This window comes from Dreissena polymorpha, chromosome 7, assembly GCF_020536995.1.
Source record: "Dreissena polymorpha isolate Duluth1 chromosome 7, UMN_Dpol_1.0, whole genome shotgun sequence".
Classification (NCBI taxonomy): domain Eukaryota; kingdom Metazoa; phylum Mollusca; class Bivalvia; order Myida; family Dreissenidae; genus Dreissena; species Dreissena polymorpha.
In genome coordinates, this window is record NC_068361.1 from 92407877 (window position 1) to 92427647 (window position 19771).

The 19771-nt window shown below is 35.0% G+C and overlaps 2 protein-coding genes across 21 annotated transcripts in view; both read left to right on the forward strand.

The window, feature by feature from the left end:
* Window positions 1-19771, forward strand: part of LOC127837082 (neurogenic locus notch homolog protein 1-like) — a 394957-nt gene that overhangs the window by 175638 nt on the left and 199548 nt on the right. The window lies entirely within an intron of this gene.
* Window positions 137-6140, forward strand: LOC127837083 (uncharacterized). Of its 3 annotated transcripts, none has more exons than XR_008029094.1 (3): window positions 137-640; window positions 3233-5409; window positions 5963-6140. XR_008029094.1 is itself a non-coding variant. In XM_052363922.1 (3 exons), the coding sequence occupies exon 3, from the start codon at window positions 3236-3238 to the stop codon at window positions 4661-4663; it is 1428 nt and encodes a 475-aa protein (XP_052219882.1). In that variant the 5' UTR covers window positions 137-640; window positions 845-968; window positions 3233-3235; the 3' UTR covers window positions 4664-5955. The 3 variants fall into 3 exon arrangements, 2 of the variants coding, with proteins under 2 accessions (XP_052219882.1, XP_052219881.1); XM_052363922.1 differs by lacking the exon at window positions 5963-6140 and adding an exon at window positions 845-968 and having other exon boundaries at window positions 3233-5955; XM_052363921.1 differs by lacking the exon at window positions 5963-6140 and having other exon boundaries at window positions 3233-5955.

The window sequence follows — 19771 nt, forward strand, 5'->3', positions numbered from 1 at the left end:
TCTAGATTACATGTGTGTAAATGACATTTGAATTATTTGTGTAAATTAAAGTACACGGAAAGTTTGAATTGCATAAAAAGCTTCTTTTTTTAAATTTAAATTGAAATTAAACGATAAATTGTATAATAATAGTATCGTTTACTTAACACCATTTTCCTTCCTTTTGATTTTTTGTTGTTATTATTTTATATTTGTATTTCTTTCTCAGAAATGCAGAAATGAGAATGTCTTAGCATGTTGATATATTATTTGTAAATGTAAGTGTTTAGACGATGTGCTATGTACAAGTCTTGAATAAAGTGTCTGTTTCTGTCTGTCAACAAAAAGGTTAGACATCGATCACATATCAAATACATTTATGTTTGCAGTTAATCTTCATCATATAAAACAACTCAAAATGGGAATAACTTGTTTGCACCTTTCATGAATATGCATATCTGTATTATTTTTGTAAAAAAAAAAAGAAATTGTATTACTTCTTATCTTAAAACTGACAAAATGCTGAATCATTTACATGTGTTCATTATTAGAAAAGTGTGCACAGACAGGTGATTGGAGGCGGGCTACAGTGCAAAAGGAACCTCTCACCCAAACGTCACGTCATTGGCGTCCACAGCCTGTTCGTATTCTACAGTCCGAGGTAGATTTACTAGTTTTTTCACATTTCTTTAAACTTTCTAACATTAATATATGCTCTTTAACAATAGAGGCACACTGCAAAATCCCATCATAGATTGTTAAACCATTTTGTATTGGGATTGTAGTTATATTCCAATATAATATAAGTGTATCTTTGAAACCTATACAAAAAACTAAACAATATAAATGTGTTAATATTACAAAGGCGTGCGGGGACAGGCGATTGGAGACAGGACCTCTTGCCCAGTCATCACGTTCCTGTCGTCCACGTCGCTGCTGTTGATTTCTGGTAGAAGTAGACTTCCTGATCTTGTATTCCACGGTCCCAGGTACATAAATTATACTAATACTATGTATTACTTCGTATTTATACAAAGAAACGCTCACATCATTAACTTTTGCAATTTTAGCTCGACTATATTATATGAAATATATATAGTAGAGCTATCCTACTCACCCTGGCGTCAGTGTGCGTGAGTGTTGGAATGTTAAAGTTTGCGTACTACCTCAAATATTTCCTACTTCCTTGACTTATTGCTTTTATCTTTTGCATACTTCTTTACCAACATGACCCCTATCTATAAACAAGAGCAGACAACCGTATCAAGCATTTCTTAAGTATCAAGGCTATTGGTTTCAAACTTCAAATTCTTACTATTATGATGGTACTGTACCTGGCAAGTTGAATTTGACCTTGATCTTTGAATGACCTTGACTCTCACAGATTAATACATGTAGTCAAACTTTTCCATGTATAAAATATCGATTCTTGTACATGTGTTAAAATTTTGAATCTTTAAGTAGGTACACTTGTTGTTCAACAATATGGAGTCAGTTTATGTATCCCCCCCCCCCCCAAAAAAAAATTGGAGGTCTCAACACTCAAATAGAATGATTATACTTAAATATGATATATTACTTTCACAGACTTCAGACCTATGCAGATACTATTCATGTCTTAATATGTACTTTAAAAAAACAACAGAGTCTCTGATTTGCATTTATGTGTGTCTCCATCCATTTTGCCGCATATTAGTACCCTTTGTTTAACTAAATGGGTGAAAATTGTAATTACTTGTGAAACCCATTTTGACCATTGCACAATCTGTATGGGGTAGTGCTGGATCAATGGTAAATGATTTAAATTCAGCATGACTTGATATGTTGGTTCTTTTGGCTTGGCAGATTAATTGGCATGCATCAATGGATTCAGTGTTGAGAAATCACAGTAAAAGAAACCTCTGTTTTTATCCCCCGCCAGAGGCGGAGGGATATTGTTTTGGCTTTGTCCGTCCGTCTGGCACTTTTGTGTCCGGAGCCATATCTTGGAAGTGCTTGGGCGGATTTCATTGAAACTTCGTATAAGTATATATATATGCATAAGAGGATGATGCACGCCCAATGGCATTGTACACCATCCGTTAAAAACAGAGTTATGGCCCTTAGTATCTTGAAAAAATGCTTTTTACTATAGGCACTTTTGTGTCCAGAGCCATATCTTGGAAGAGCTTTGGTGGATTTAATTGAAACTTGGTATGAGTATATATATATGCATAAGAGGATAATGCACGCCAAATGGCATTGTACACCATCTGTTAAAAACAGAGTTTTGGCCCTTTGTATCTTGAAATATGCTTTTTACTATAGGCACTTATGTGTCCGGAGCCATATCTTGGAAGTGCTTTGGCGGATTTCATTGAAACTTGGTATGAGTATATATATATATGCATAAGAGGATAATGCACGCCAAATGGCATTGTAGACCATCTGTTAAAAACAGAGTTTTGGCCCTTTGTATCTTGAAAAATGCTTTTTACTATAGGCACTTATGTGTCCGGAGCCATATCTTGGAAGTGCTTTGGCGGATTTCATTGAAACTTGGTATGAGTATATATTTGCATAAGAGGATGATGCACGCTAAATAGCATTGTATACCATCCGTTAAAAACAGAGTTATGGCCCTTTGTATCTTGAAAAATGCTTTTAACTATAGGCACTTTTGTGTCCGGAGCCATATCTTAGAAGTGCTTTGGCGGATTGCATTGAAACTTGGTATGAGTATATTTGCATAAGAGGATGATGCACGCCAAAAAGCATTGTATACCATCTGTTAAAAACCGTGTTATGGCCCTTTGTATCTTGAAAAATGCTTTTTACTATAGGCACTTTTGTGTCCGGAGCCATACCTTGGAAGTGCTTTGGCGGATTTCATTGAAACTTGGTATGAGTATATTTCCCTCGCCAGAGGCGGAGGGATATTGTTTTTGTGTTGTCCGGCTGTCCGTCCGACTGTCCGTCCGTCACTTTTGTGTACGGAGCCATATCTTGGAAGTGCTTTGGCGTATTTCATTGAAACTTCGTATGAGTATATATATGCATGAGAGGATGATTCACGCCAAATGGCATTGTACACCATCTGTTAAAACCAGAGTAATGGCCCTTTGTATCTTGAAAAAATGCTTTTTACTATAGGCATTTTTGTGTCCGGAGCCATATCTTGGAAGTGTTTTGGTGGATTCCGATTTGGACCCTTCATCAAACAAAGCATATGTTGCGGGGGATATCAATTCTACGAATTTGCTTGTTATTTCAGGATATGGGTCCAAAAAAGAGACCTTCACTTGTGAGCAGCCCTGCCCAATCAGAGGCAAAGAAAATTTCAAAGAAATATCTCGGAAACCGAATGAGTCCTGGGAAAAAACAGCGAGTGAGAAGGGCTCTGTACAGTCTGACTGTAAGTAAAGATGTGTCGTTGCGGAAAGCTGCGTTGGATGATGATCTGTCTTATTCAATGTTATACAGACGATGGAAAGGAGAAGTTGACATTTTCAAATTAAATGGACCTAGCTCAATTTTTAATGAAGCTGAAGAAGAGAAAATGGCGAGATGGCTAAGTGAGATGGCACAGAGAGGGATGGGCCTTCGAATGGTTGAATTTCTGGACTTTGTGGAAAGTGTTGTAAAAAAAGAGAAGCGAAAAACTCCCTTCAAAGATGGAAGACCCGGCAAAACCTGGTATTACGCATTTATGCGTAGAAATGCCCACATTATTAGTTCACGCATTGAGACACCGTTAGAACTAAAAAGATCTAAACTAACGAAGGAAAAAACGGATTTGTGGTACAACAGTTTTAGAGACTTTCTCATAGATAAGAACTTGATTGATAAACCAAGTAGAATATGGAACGCTGATGAGACAGGATTCAACATGGGAAGCAACAAGTCAAAAGTAATTGGACCTGCGAAAAGAGATCTGTCTGTACCACACATAACCAGTGGGAAACAGCGCTTGACTGTGATGTTCTGTGGAAGTGCAACAGGTCAAATGATGCCACCCTTTTTGGTTTACCCAGAGCCAAAACCAAGAGGATACAATCCATTAAATGGATCAATAGAAGGGAGTGACATTGCATTCACAAAAAAGGGATGGATGGATGTAGATACCTTTTCAAAATTCATTGACCACTTTGATAAGTTTGCGGGAACTGACCGTCCAGTGGTGTTATTAATGGACAGTGTAAGCAGCCATGTGGATCATTCAGTTTTCATGAAAGCAATAGCCAGGGGCATTGAGCTGTACCGTTTGGTTCCAAATGCAACACACCTGATGCAACCCCTGGATAAGGGAGTATTTGGACCATTAAAGTCAAGATGGCACATGGTATCCAGGAAGTACATGAGAGAAAATCCAGGAAAATGTATTGGCAAAGAGGTTTTCGCGCAGAAATTGACAGAGGCCTACCTTCAGTTCTACAAACCTATTACAGTAATAAACTCATTTAAATCCTCTGGCATATATCCAGTTGATAGCTCTGTCATCACAAGCGAAATGCTGAAACCGGCATTGACCTTCTCCGGTCCAGAATCTGTGGCAGACCAACATGCTGCCACTGAAGACAGTCAAGTTTCAGCAGAAGTGACAAAAGCAAAAGGAGCACTAGAAGTCTTTGAAGAAACACTTTCTACACCGTCTCGTGACCGTTACAGGAAAAGAATACAAGAAGGTTATAATACTGTAGGGTAGTCTCCATGCTTTGATGTTTACCAAAAGATTTATCACAAAGCAAACCCAACATTGGAAACATCAACATCTACCTTAGAAGAACAGAGTTCCCACTTAACTGGATTGGATATATTGGCACATGCAGTTGTAACTGTGACTACTGCTAGTGTAGCAACAAGTCAACCATCACAAATCAACGAAGAAAAATGGACAGAAAATTCAACTGTTGATATGGTTATATCACCAGTTTTGACCGAGTCCCTGAGTTTTCCAAAGGATACTGAGGCTGCAAAGCCAATGAAACAGACAATGTTAAACAGTTTACCAGACAATCTTACATCACCTGAATGTATTAGAAAAATGTCCTTAAAACAGCTTGAAAAAGTCAGAAGCTTCGCCCAAAAAGTACAAAGAGCTAAACTTTCTTTTTTCAAGAAAAAGAATACAAGCACAAAACCAGAAAAAAAGAGGAAACAACCAGAGCCAAATTCAGAAATAGGGAAAAGGCCTATAATCAAAAAGCTAAACACTTCACACCAAAAGGACAAAGTGCCTATGGACAAAAATGACAATGACAGTCCCAACGCATTTTGTAAAGCATGCCATATGACTTGGGAAGAAGACCAAGAACTGGGTCTGGAACGTGTGTGGGTTCAGTGCGACAAGTGTGATGGCTGGGTTCATTCTGAGTGTTTATCATACTCATTGGAAGAAGACGAGCCTTTCTTTTGTCCTGATTGCCTGTAGATAGAAATTTATTTAATCAGGTCTGAATATTATGGTTGATGAATATTTGTATTGTACATGCCACATGAAAGTCGTTCATTAGATGACATTTTAAGCCATCTCAATAACTTTTAAAACTTACTTGGTGTCTTTCGTAAGAATGCTCCCACAGGGGGGATCAAACACGTGTCATAAGCACATAGTAACAAAAATAAATTACTTGTAACTATTACATGCATTGTTTATGCCCCCAAAGGTGGGCATATAGTGATCGCATTTCCGTCTGTCTTTCTGTCAGTCTGTCTGTCCGTCACACTTGCGTTTAGTTTTCGAAAAAAGCTCATAACTGTTATGTATCTTCAGATGTAACCTTGATATTCGGTATGCATGTGTATATGGACAATGCTTTTCCATACGCACACATTTTGACCCCTTTGACCTTGAACTTAAGGTTCGCGTTTAGGTTTCAAAATCTGCATTTAGGTTTAGAAAAAGCGTTTTTCTGGGCATATGTCTAACTATGGAGACAGCTCTTGTTCATTTGTATGTATGTTATCTTCATTTAATCAGTAGTTAGAATTCTTTCATCTTCAGCCCGACATCGAAAAGCCTTCAACATCTGGTAAGATCAGTGCAACAAGCATCCATGAGAACGGGACTAGAGACTGTCACCCTACCCCCAACATTACAACTTTTGACTCAAACAAAATGACACTCAAGAACTCTGTGATAAAAGGTTACCATGTTTTTATGATTAGACCATTTATCACCAGTCCAACAACACAGTTGATTGTTGACCGAGATTATAGTAATAAAAAGGATCCAGATGCATGCTTAGTATGGTTGCCAACATTTCCTATAAGTGTCCATGATACAGTTACGGATGAAAAGCGCCAGCTGAAATTATCAGATATAGCAGGCCTCCCAATAGGACATGTTCCTAAAATATTGTCAAATTTCTTTTCTTTAATCATTAACGAGGGTGGAACCATAACAGCACAGGTAACAGGGGAGCCAGTGCCAAGTTTTCCACCATGGCCAGCCCCAAATGAAGAAGGGGGTGGTGTTGTGTTACCTTGTAATTATGTGATTAATCACTCTGATATCAAGGCTACCTTCAGCAAGCTGTGTTTGTTTCTGGAAAAATCACCCGAAGGTTCAGCTATGGATCTGTCAATTGAAACCACACCAAAGGCATAAATTAAAAGCATGGGTGATTTTTGCTTGCCTACTAGTGTTTATAAAATACAGTTTGTTTCATTGTCATAATATTATGTCATATGCCCAACCCTGTAACTGTGATAAATTGTATCTGAATTACTAGTATGAGCCTCTTTTTACAAGTTTGTTTTTATTTATTTTTTATTTTGGTGCTCACATGAAACTTAACCAATATATTTAGGGTCATCAGTAAGATTCAATGCCAATTCAAATAAATCTGATCAGTATTTTAGCCAGATGATGTCCCCTTTTGAAGTTGACATGGAACCAAATAGTCTATGGACAGCTCTTGTTTCACACATAAATGTTATTTATTTATTGTTCACTACAATTGGTACCAGAAAGTGCCATTTCTCTCAGGTCTATATGGAACAACTAATTACATGGAACCAAATAGTCCATGTACAGCTCTTGTTTCACACATAAATGTTATTTATTTATTGTTCACTACCATTGGTACCAGACATAATTTCATGTTTCCAAAGTATTTGTCATGAAATATTGGCTAGTTTGATGTTTTCAAATTTGTCATGCAATGTTGTCATGTTTAATGTATGTGTGGGTATCTGCCACAAGAGATAGTGCATACAAATTGGAACAATACTAAGTACTCTTAACACTGTAATATACCAAAAAAAGATATGTGCATGCTTTCTGCTCATGAAACCTTTACCCATCATCAGTGTTATATATCTTAAAATGGCTAAATATTAATTTGACTGGCTTTGTTCATGTTTTAAAGTTATTTGAACAGACATAGTGGCTAGCTTTGTGTATTTGTCATACTATGTTGGGTAGTTTCATGTTTCCAATATTGCATGTCATGCCATTACAGTATTTACTTTTTATGCCCCGAATCCAATAAATTTTGTTTTTGGCCTATGTCTGTCTTTCATTGTATGTGTCCCAAAAATTTAACCTTGCTCATAACTTATGCAATATTGAAGACAGCAACTTCATATTTGACATGCATGTGTATCTCGTAAAGCTGCATATTTTTAGTGGTGAAAAGTCAAGGTCATCCATCGAGGTCAAAGGTTCAATATATGGCTTAAAAGCGCAATAGGAGGCATTGTGTTTCCCAAACACAGCTCTTGTTCTATTTATATTTAAATCCTTCAGAATATGTGCCTTTTCTGTGATTCTGTTAGTTATTTATGTATCACTTATATTGTACCAGTAAAAATTAAGGGTATGTAGTAACCACTACTTTATTGATGTGATTGACTGTGTGATCAATACTGATTTCAATATATGAAGGCGTTTTAGCTCACCTGAGCACAACGTGCTCATGGTGAGCTTTAGGGATCACCTTTTGTCTGTCGTCCGTGCGTCGTTCGTCGTCAACATTTTGCCTTGTAAACACTCTAGAGGCAACATTTCTTGTCCGATCTTCATGAAACTTGGCCAGAATATTTGTCTCAATGATACCTTGACTGAGTTTGAAACTGGGTCATGCTGGGTCAAAAACTAGGTCACTAGGTCAAACAAAAGAAAAACCTTGTAAACTAGGCCGAGTTCCTTTATGGTTGCGGTCTGTTGAAAAACATTGCTTTAAATGGCTTTATAGTGTAACCTTGTTTACACTCTACTAAGAAATTACCAATGTACACGTTGAATGAAATTTATGCATATTATGATATTCATGTTCTCCATGCAGTTATCTGAATATGTATTCTGCCGATAAGATATACAGTTAAATTGCCAAAAAAATTTTTATTTAGTTTTGTTCATTTCATTCAGCTTTGGGTAAAGTATGTTTAAGCCATGATGTATTACCATGTGAATTGCTTATTAATGCCTTTTATGTTCTATGTCTCCAAACTGTTTTGCTGTAGTAATAATATGTGCAGTTCATTGAATACTTATTGTTGAGGTGGCAAATATACTATTCCAAATTTGCTAAGGATCACTTTTTTATTGACACATTATCTTCAATTTTGGATAACTTTAATTTTTGTTATTTTTCATGTTTTGATATTAGAATGTGTTTTTGATTTTATTTTTATGTATTGATTATCATTGATGAGTGACGCTGGCTGAATCGACCAAGGGGTAAACTTCAAATTACACATACTATAACAAGTGATCCTTAGCAAATTTCGAATAGTATATTTTGTTTTATTGTTTTGTTTTTTTTCATTGTTTCAGTTCTACATTTAATATAGATCTGCTTACCAATTGTATACATACTTATAGGCTATGACAGTCTAGTCATACTATTTTATTTGTTGTTTGTTTTGTTTGTTTATTTGAATTGATCTCAGGAAATATATGAGTAAAATATTTGAAAGTGAAAGATTTTATGTTTTATATTCCATTACATCTAATGACAAACATAACTTATTTACAATAAAAACAAACACGTTTGTTTAGGTGTCATGACAAACAGGGTTTATTTCTTGAAACACAGACACTTAACACTGGTCCCCCGCCAAAAAAAAATGCCATAAAGTATGAATTGCAAATAAGTGTTATTATACACAGAACTGAGAAAAATGCAGTATAACCAGTATACTCGTTAATGTCCGGAACCAATGACCATTTCTAACTCAAGTCGTCTGTCTGCTCTCATAAATCTCACTGAAACACTTAAAGCATAATATTAACCTTTAAGCAAGCTGAGCATGAACAAATAACAACGTCATCGCTCTATCCTGCTTGCCTGTCGAATGACAAAACCTACAAATCAGTGCAAGATGAAATTTTGATTTCCACACCACTGAACATGCGAAACCTGTATATTAAGTTTATTCAATAACACAACAATAACAAGACTATTTCCAAGCAATTCATGTCCCCTACCGGCTCCACCATTGTCAGAAATCCCACCATTGTCAGAATTAAAAGAAATTGTTGCCATAGCAACCAGAATTTTTCACAGGAACAAAATTAAATAACGTGCATGATGTCCATATTGCCATCAATCCATGTTTCAAGTCTCGCGAAAAAATATTAAGAACTTTTCTAAGTTATCGCAGGGTCCAGAAAAGTGTGACGGTCTGATAGACGGAGCACAAACCAGTCTCCTCTGGTGAAACTTATGTAGGATAGCGGAATAAAATCAGCTTCCAAAGAGGTATAACACTAGCAAATTGGTATAAATTAGGATGTGTAAACGGCGTTAGTTTCATTAGTGATCCGGAACTCCTGTATCGTCTGTACATGCACTGCACTGTGTTTTCTCTTGAAAGGACCCGATTGTTTTTGTTGTCTTTATTGTGTATTTTTGTTTTCTTTATTGTTATTCAATTTCTGTGATTTATACATACCAATCAGGTTATGTTACTGATATTTAAATAAAGATGCATGTAAATAAACGATTTTGACAGTTAAAGTTTGTTTTGAGACGACCCCTGTAATGAAAATGCACTTGCTGTGACGTGATTCGCTATTGGAGAATATTAACCGGAAATGGAGAAACTGTACGATCGAGGAAAAACATAAACACACATCTATATTTAGAAACTTCCTGAAAATCAATGTGAGCACAGGATCGAGGTTGAAATCATCTGACAAAATCACTAAATTCGAAATCTTTGTCGGTTGCTGTTTTAAAGTATACATTGATAATTTCATTAGTGATTCGGAACTGACGACCTCACTGTATAAATCATTGCTCTTGGACAGGCGATGGCATATTTATATAACAATGTGTTGTATTACTTCAACCAGTAAAATGCCTTTTGAGGTTTTAATTCACGCAGAACAATATATAAAAATATTTCAAACACATGTTGTTGTTTTCTTTTTATTTCGTTTCTAGCAATTTTTGTTTCGTTAACTAGGAGAAAAAGCTGTTTGATAAATAATGCAGTAGTTACCGTTCGTCTTTTTTTATTAAGAACGCACAAGTTTTGTCGCAGATAACTTAAAGGGGCCTTTTCACAGATTTTGGCATAATTTGAAGTTTGTCATTAAATGCTTTATATTGATAAATGTAAACATTGGATCTTAAAAGCTCCGGTAAAAAATTTAGAATAAAATTTAAAAAAGGAAAAAAGTAGCCGGTACCAGGGCTCGAACCAGTGACCCCCGGAGTCCTGGAGTCAGTCTGAAGTAAAAACGCATTAGCCCTCACGGCTGTTACGCCAAGAATACACAGAATAAGTATTTTATACGTTATATAAGCAATCTTCGTAGTTTCGTAAATTAAAACAACAACAGAACTCTCCAAATTATTCAATCGTTTCGCGTTGCAACGCTTTATAATTTTTAGGTTTTCAAATCGTCAAAAGATACATATAATGGCTATATTGGACTATGGAAAATGTTCAGTAATACTGTTTCCTCACAAATATCATAACTAAAACGAAAATTTGCGAATCTGAAACAATTTTTTTCAATTTTGTCAATTTACCAATCTGTGAAAAGATCCCTTTAACACCTGTTCATGATTTTACTGATACGAAGCTAACATTCAATTTTGTTCAAGCATGTAATACTTTCCAACGTCATTGTATAAAACAGAATAAATTTAAGCATTATTGGCATATATTTAAACTATTCATCAGATTATTAACATATACCATGAGGTTTTAGTATTTAAGACATGCCTATGACTATGTTCAGTTGTATCAAACATGATATTATACAAGATTGAGATTAAGATGTACGATTGCATGAAAGCCAAATTTCGCACTATACATGAATATGTTTATTTTATACATAATTTTGAACAACAATAAAAATGGATCCATAATATTGAAAAAATGTATGTACACAAAGTATATTTACAGTAACAATAAACAGGTTTAACGAAATCAAAATTTATTTATTTAATTGTGTATCCATTTCGTATGACGAGATGCTTTATCTTCTAATATGCCCGTTCTTTAAAGCAAAAAGAGCTAAATACATCCCCCGTAAATATTGGGTACATCCAAATGTTATCAAATTTAAAACTCTTATGTGTGTGAACAGTCCTTGTATTTTACGAAATTTGGCACAATTTATGAAATCCATTTTACAGTATTTCAAGCGCTAATAATACAATACTGCTTAATGATATACTATTTAATGGCATTACTCTTTATGGCTATAAATAGCATTTAAGTGATACTTTTCTTATTCTACGAACAAATATTTTGTGTCTGTACTATTCCAAACATATGCATGCAAAAAAGCCAACAAAAGTCATATCCATAAATCAAATGCTAACTCTGCCAATTAACGAGAAAATCATACAAATGTACTTACTTTTGCACGGCATCATGGTTAAACATGTTACCGGTATTTAATCCTTCACTTAAGGTTCATGGGGGGGATAAAATTCATTAAAACTTCGCTTTGAATTTTCTTCATTCAATGTGGTACAATATGGTCAAACTATATATCATTTTAAAGCTTAAGACGGATAGAATAACACATTTTTGACATTCAATATTTGTGTGCTTTATTCATATTTTGGTTTAAAACCAATACATTTTTACACTAATTTACACAATCTCAATCTAAAGTTAGGAAGAATATGCACTACCTTAAGTTGAATAAATACAAAGCTATATACATATACAAGGTCAAGTTAGCAACATTTCACAGAAAATTATTGTCATAAAACAACAAATGAGTTTTTATTCAACTGCCTTTTTAGGATAAATTTCCTAAATAAAGTTCTAAAAATAACTAAAACGTAACTACTTTTTAAAAATCCGGGTATGGTGGAGTCACAATTCTATTTCAAAGGCTTAACAATTTTGTTATTTACCTCTCAACCAAATTGCATATTTTAAACCATCTCAAATTGAAATAGATTGCAGACGACATATAAAATTGTAAAGGAATATAAAGAAATGGGCAAACCGATTGATTTTATATTTTGATTCCTTCTACCCATTTTGAAAGCGTGGCCATCGCTGTGCTCCATAGAAAAACGTGCAAAACAAATCGGTCGAAACCACGTGCAGTGGTGAGAAAACCGGGTATGTGTATACACATACCTGAGATAACACATACTTATTTTGACAGTTGAGTGGCAACTAGTAAAACAACTATTAACATTAATCAGCAAGAGATCGCACTAAATAACAGAAATGACCACGTAGAGATATCATCACTTACCCTATTTCAAATATTTTCAGCTGAAAATTGTCCCCCACACGTCTTTTTTAGTTTATTTTTATTGTTTTTCTGGAGCCGAAGTGCATCTCACAGAATATCCATCCAACTTCCGTTGTTTTCACTTTCGTTATTAAAAACTCCGTTTAAAAGAATTATTTCTACTTTTAGATTGTTAAAGCGATGTATTATTATATATTATCATTATAATAGTATACCGTGATGAATTGAACGGAGTTACGTATCGATCTTTCTGTCAGTCTGTAAGCGTTCTATTTTATGCGCAAAAATATAAGTAATGTGATTCGACAACGATTGTAAACATTGGTGAAATGCTTTTTACATAGTTATTCTTTTGAGTGTTTATGAGGTCTGATCGTGCAGTTTGCAAACATCAACGGAAAGATTACAATCCAATGCATTTGTCATCGTCAACCGTTTGGAATGTCAATTAGGCGATTAGTGAGTTTTTAGCATGTTTCTTTCTAATTTATTAATTTAAAAATGGCTGCCCCCATGGTAATGAAATGACATGTGTTCGAGTTTTGATATTTAAAGATATGTAAACTTTTTTTACTATTTAAGCGTAACTTGCCCTCGTCAATGTCGATATTAATCACTAGTTATATAATTTTCCGCCGAAATACGTGGAATAAACATGATTTAGATTTTTGAAAATAATGTATATTTTATTGTTAAAATCGCTTTGTATTTTGATTGATTTTGTGGATGTTATGAAACGTTGATGTACAAAATGGTAGCAGTTTGAAGGAAAAACATCCTTTAAAGCATATATGTATACATTTTAAATGTGGCACTCTTCCTTTAGTCATATTTGAGTTCAATGCTAGGGGTCCCACATTTTTCAAATTGAAGCCTCTACATGAACCTTAATTGCAAACATAGTGCGAGTATCAAAATGCTGTACACGTTACACATGGCCAAACACTCAAAACACGCCTTTCACTTTATCAATGAAATTCCTCGCTTACTATCGACCAATCAAAAGTTAACATCCCCTACCGCGTGTGGGCCAACTGAAGGATACACACATTTGTAAACACGATTCTTGTAGCGCGCAACAAAATAACATTGATGCACATCAGAGTTTTACGTATATTCTAGCATACTAGAATATCAACTATTACTTCCCGCATTAAAAGAGAAATAAAAACTTACATAATTTACCCCATTGGCTACCCTCCTATAACTTTCTTTCGATGGGAGGGTGCCATACATGGGGTGAGCTATATTTAATATCACTCCCACGCAGTATAGTGCACAAAATAATAAAGGACCCGCGTTTCCACGATCGTAAAATGTTAAACATCTAGTACATCATCATATGTTACGTACTGGCTTATACATAATCATTACTGGGTAAACAATAAATAATGTTGTTATCATGATGGCTGTATACCGTTCTTTATGTTTTACTGCCGAATCGATGTAAGCTGTATTTATTTCCTTGCAAATAATGTTGCACTTTTTGTCAATATTTTGGTATTTAGACATCAAATAAATATAATCGATAGGTAATTGCCTTCTAACACATAGTCCTTTAATGGTCCAACAACGGATCTCCTTTTTATAGTTCCTTTACGTAAGTTGTTTATTTATTTATGTTGCATGTCTGAATGATATATAGTGTTGCTTTTGTTGTTGTTGTTGTTGTCCTGTCTTTATTTTGTGTTGCAATCTTTCTCTTTCAAATACAAAATATTGCTGATAAATAACCGATTTTAATGTATCTTTATAAACCTTTATTAATATTTTTCTTTAAGCATAATGTTGCCTTGTCTTTGAATCTGAACTTTTCGAATTCAATTTGTCAGCTTTTTTTAACTACTAAATTGTTACCCTAATTTAACTTAAACTCAAGCTGCTATTTTCGCACGTCGAACTTTGCTAAATGTATTTCTTTGTTTTGATTTTCGACGGTTTTGTATGTGACCTTTTTTGCAATTAATGCTATCCCTGATAAAATAATGTTTATCGTATAACCTTCAATAAGTTGCTTTAATAAATGTTGGATCCCGTACTGCATAATCATCGACTAAATTGCTGCTACCATTATCTGATGTCTCCTCTTTTATATACATGCATATTTCATAATTAAAACGATTTATACTGATTGAAACTGTTCAAGAAATAAATAAGCAAATCTCCTGATCACCTTCCCCAAATAATGACCTCATTCTTGTTTTTTTGTTGGAACACTTGTTTTGTGAAATGTTTTTTGTGAACTATACGTTCACTTGTTGTCACAATATATGTTTCATGTATTATGTGACCTGTGAACCAAATAAAGATCAGTTCTGTTCTGTTCTGTTCCGTATTGCTTTTGATTATGTAACGTGTGTACCGTTTCTTCGGGATATATACGATGGCAACAAACACCAGTGGTATTTTTGAACACACGGAATTTCCTGGGGCTTTACTTAGCCGTTTGATTAGATACTCAACTTTCTCAATTTAAACTGGAATCAATGAATATTTACAATATTAATGATTTATAATTATTGTATTATTCGATGATGAACGTTTAATCACTCTACAAGCCGGTTTCGTATGCCATGTGTGACTTGTATGTCTTCGATCACTTGGGTGACATGGGATTACTTGAGTTGACTTGGGTCGACTTGGGTTGACTTGGGTCGACTTGGGTTGACTTGGTTCGACTTGGGTTGACTTGAGTCGCCTTGGATGTCTTAGGTTGACTTGGGTTGACTTGAGTCGACTTGGGTGTCTAGGGTGACTTGGGTCACCATGGGTTGACTTGGGTCACCCAGGGTGTCTTGAGATGACTTGGGTCACCTCGGGTGCCTTGAGATGACTTGGGTCACCTCGGGTGTCTTGGGTCACCTCGGGTGTCTTACACCTATGGCAACAAGTCTGCAGTGGTCCCTGTTTACGTTATGCAAGGAACATGACACGTGCACTAACTTATATGTCCAATTGAAACCTGTGACCCGGACTAGTATATGAGTCTCTAGGCTACCAAGCAAGCTTTGGTTTGTTATGCGCAAAATTGCCTGGGTCAACTCCACTCAAAAGGCATCCAAAATCACAGAAATGTCCCTGGCTTAGGCTGACCTAAGAGACCAGAAACATGCACTGTCTTATATAACCAAAGGAGATCTGTTACCCGGACTAATATATTAGTCTCAAGCTTACCTTACCAGCAAAGTTGCCTGGGTCACACCCACTCAAAAGGATTCCAAAGTCACAGATATTTCCGATGGTATATGGTCTCTAATTACTGCAGCGTATTAAACGTTGTGATCCGTTCGGCAAACCGAACGCAGACTGCCTGCTCCCAGAAGAGCAGCGCTTTATATACTGATAGTTCACGTGACCCGCTTGCTAAAGACATCACCCTACTATTTCATTTCATGAAAACACAACCCTACCGTTTCAAACAGTAATTGAAGACTACTGTGACTTAGTTGCAATAATCCAACTCCCAGTTATTGACCCTCCGGGTCCTGGGAATTGCAACTGGTTTCGCGATTTACCATAGCAAAATCACCGCCTGAAATCAGAGCGGTCATTTATTGGTAAAATTAGCAACATAAACTATTTTCTGGCATGAATAAACACAAATAGATCGTCAATATATCTATAATTAGCAAATTAAGATATCTTACATGATATGGTTTGCTCGCAGAAGAAAGATTTTAAACAAAGTTTCAAACAAGTCAATCGTAAATGTAAATGTCAACTTGTTTGCATATGGAACAGTTTTTATTAACCAAAAGAAAAATTAAAGGAACGCACGCGGTGTGTTTACAACAACATGTACCAATAAACGGTTTACCTATGCTTTTCTCCGAACATACAATTTATGTTTTTAAGAAAGGTTATTTTCAAATATTAAATATTTGTTTTAAATGGACAGAAATTTTATATATAATTTGTTCAAATTGTACTTAATACTTATGTTAATTGTATATGAATAGCGGTCAGATCTGCCGTAAGGGAATTATAATACAACATCTACAGCAGCAACATGTATTAGCTCTAAAGCATACAATTGCTTTAAGCCATATACAAAATAGAAAATAACAAAAGTGTAATGCATGGATTATAAGAATTGTGATTTCCCCAGGCGATTTTAGCCCAGCGGTCTAAAATGCGAGCTTGAAATTCTCACAAGCGCTTGCTGTCTGCTTTCGGCCAATGTTCAATCAAAACATGCACGCTCTTATCAGCGGTTTGTGCATAAGGGGCTTAGATAACATGTATGAGCGATTTACGGGTCGTTCATGGCGATCAATTACGGTGTTTGTCCCTAATAATGGCCGATAAGGATCTATTATTACCGGTACATGTGGAGTAAGAGCAATTAAAGATATGCTAAAATTGTTTGTTTGTTCTATTTTAATAGTTTAAATCTATTTATTGTAGCTCGATTGCATCGAAAGCCGTAGGCTTATATAAACGCTCTTGAGTCCGTTTCCTGGGACTAGAACCAGTACTTGGTGTCTTTTGGGGGAGATCGAAGGAACGCTCACAGTGGGGTTTTAACCCGTGACTTCCCGATCTCTAGGTGGACACCATATCCACTACGCCACAGTGATCTTTTAAATATTTAAATTTTTTACGACTATTGCAGAAAATAAAAAGTATAAAAAACTTGCTTCAAAAACAAACCGTAACTGATGTGTGTTGCGGTTGTGCGTAATTTAAGTTATAAATACAATTAATTGAAATCAAACGTCTTATTTACAGTAACATTACTACTCAAAATCATAGAACATTTCATACAAATGTTCGTAAAATAAACTTAACCAATTAAAAATCAGTGTTCTTTATGGCATTTGCCGAAAGTTCAACGCCAGATGTGGACTGGTAAAATAGATGTTTGTAGATACAAAATGCTCGTTTTCATTATTGTTTTGCATATCTATTCATACGACACATGTACACTAAAATGGTGTTCAAGTGTCGTATGAATAGATATATTCGCGGGAATTAATTGTGGCCACAAATAAATAAACACGAGCATTTTGTATCAGTTCTACAAAAATCTATGTAATCATATCACATCTAGCGTTGAAATTTTGGATATTGCTTTAAGGAACACTGATTGTTAAGGTGTTAACTTTATTTTACGAAAAACTTAACGAAATTTTCGTTGTTTTTGAGCTTTATAGAGACTTTAAAATGTGTTCAAATTATTTTCTTAACGCCGACTATAGCTTAACAGTACCAATATTTAATATATTCAGATCCAATAGATATATAGTTTCTTTCATATTAACGAAATTCGCTATATACCTGCAACACATTTTTCTTACGTCTTTGTGCATGACAGAATACAATCTAATAAACGACCAGTAGTTGGAAGCAAGATTTTCCATGGGTCACAGAAAGTTTTTCAATATTATTTTTGCTTTCTGTTTATTTTGGTTGTTATTGAATATTATAATATATAACTTAAATGAAATGACCTGAGGACAAATACATAAATATTAAAAGAAATGTTGTGATTTGGTAGCTCCAAAGTAGTGTGGATTTTGATTTATAACATTTAGAAAGTATATAAAGAATTCGACACCAACCGCCTGCCGCAGTGCCTGACCAAATTCCTGGGGAAATGCCAGTATATATATATTATTCGCTTGTTATTCTTGTTTGTTTATCATAACATTTTAATTGCACAGCAACTGGAACAACGCTGACAAAGATCACACTCACATACATAACAATTCTTTAAAACGCAACCTTCCCTAAGGCATAACACACTTTCACCCATCTCTTTAGTCAACAAAGTCTTTACTACAGACAGCCTTAAGCACTCAACACTCTTAAACGTCTCTCTCAGTCAACTGTCTCCCACTAACGAACGACCATACGGATAGACAACGGCAAGGGACGGGTTCTATATGCTTTTATTTTAATATGTATTTCAATATTTACACACATTATCAAAGCTTTACAATATGTACACTAGGAGACATACATCTATACACTGTTATTTTAATATTTATTTCATAATCACACACAGTATCAAGCTTTACAATATGTACATAAGTAGACATACATCTATATACGTTTATACTAATATTTATTTCATTCCGTTAATTAATTAAGTACTAAATTGTATAGCATGAAAAAATAAAATATTTATTAAGTATTCCATACTACAGCCTTATCTCTAGGCAACCCCTTTCAGTAATAGCTTTATCTACCCCTCGATAATCAGTACCCTCATCAGCTCTGAAATGGCCTATTGCCTTATCAAAGACATTCGCACGTGTTAACCCCTTTGTCAATGCACCGCAGAGTACATAACAGGGCGGTAGACTTGCTAAGCATGTAAGAACACCCGACACTACATCCAGATTTTTTCCGGATTTTAAGTTCAATTAGCATACAGCGCAATAACTGTTTATACAATGCCGTATCTAAAAGCACGGACTCTGCCACTAATCCGATCGCAGCGAGAATACAGTAATAAGAATGTGTCATAATTCAAACTACACTGTTATGTGGCGCAATACAATTTCAACTGCTACCACAAGACATCGTCAGATACTACAGTTAAAACAATTTGTGCAGTGTAACCTTTTCTTTTGCTTTTTTCAAATCGACAATTCACAACTTCCGCCATGAACGATTTGTTATCAAGTTTATGTTTTGAGCATTTCTCAACAAAATACACGCACATTGATGTCGATTGCAACAGGTATTGCGTTTGTAACAATGTATTAGGTTGATTTAACTCGATTTTATGTACATATGTGAGACATTATTTTTTTACATTGAATTTAATTTTAACAAGAAGAACTATGAGCTGTACGTATGTACTTATAAAAGCTCAGAGCATTCAAGAAGAACTAACTGTGACTATATTATATCATACATATTGTGCATCTTTATAACCGACTTGTATTATTAAATCATCCAATAATGTACATGAAAATACAATGATCAATCTAAAATGCACACGCTATTTGCGTGGAACTTACCGAAAAGTCAAATACTTGCACGCGGGAAACGTACTTTCGTTTTAATGTGAATACTAGGAATGAACTCAAAGAATAATCAACCTAAAGGATAAAGTACCGGCAAAAATCGTAGCAATAACATGTGTAAAGTTGAATATACAAACATGGA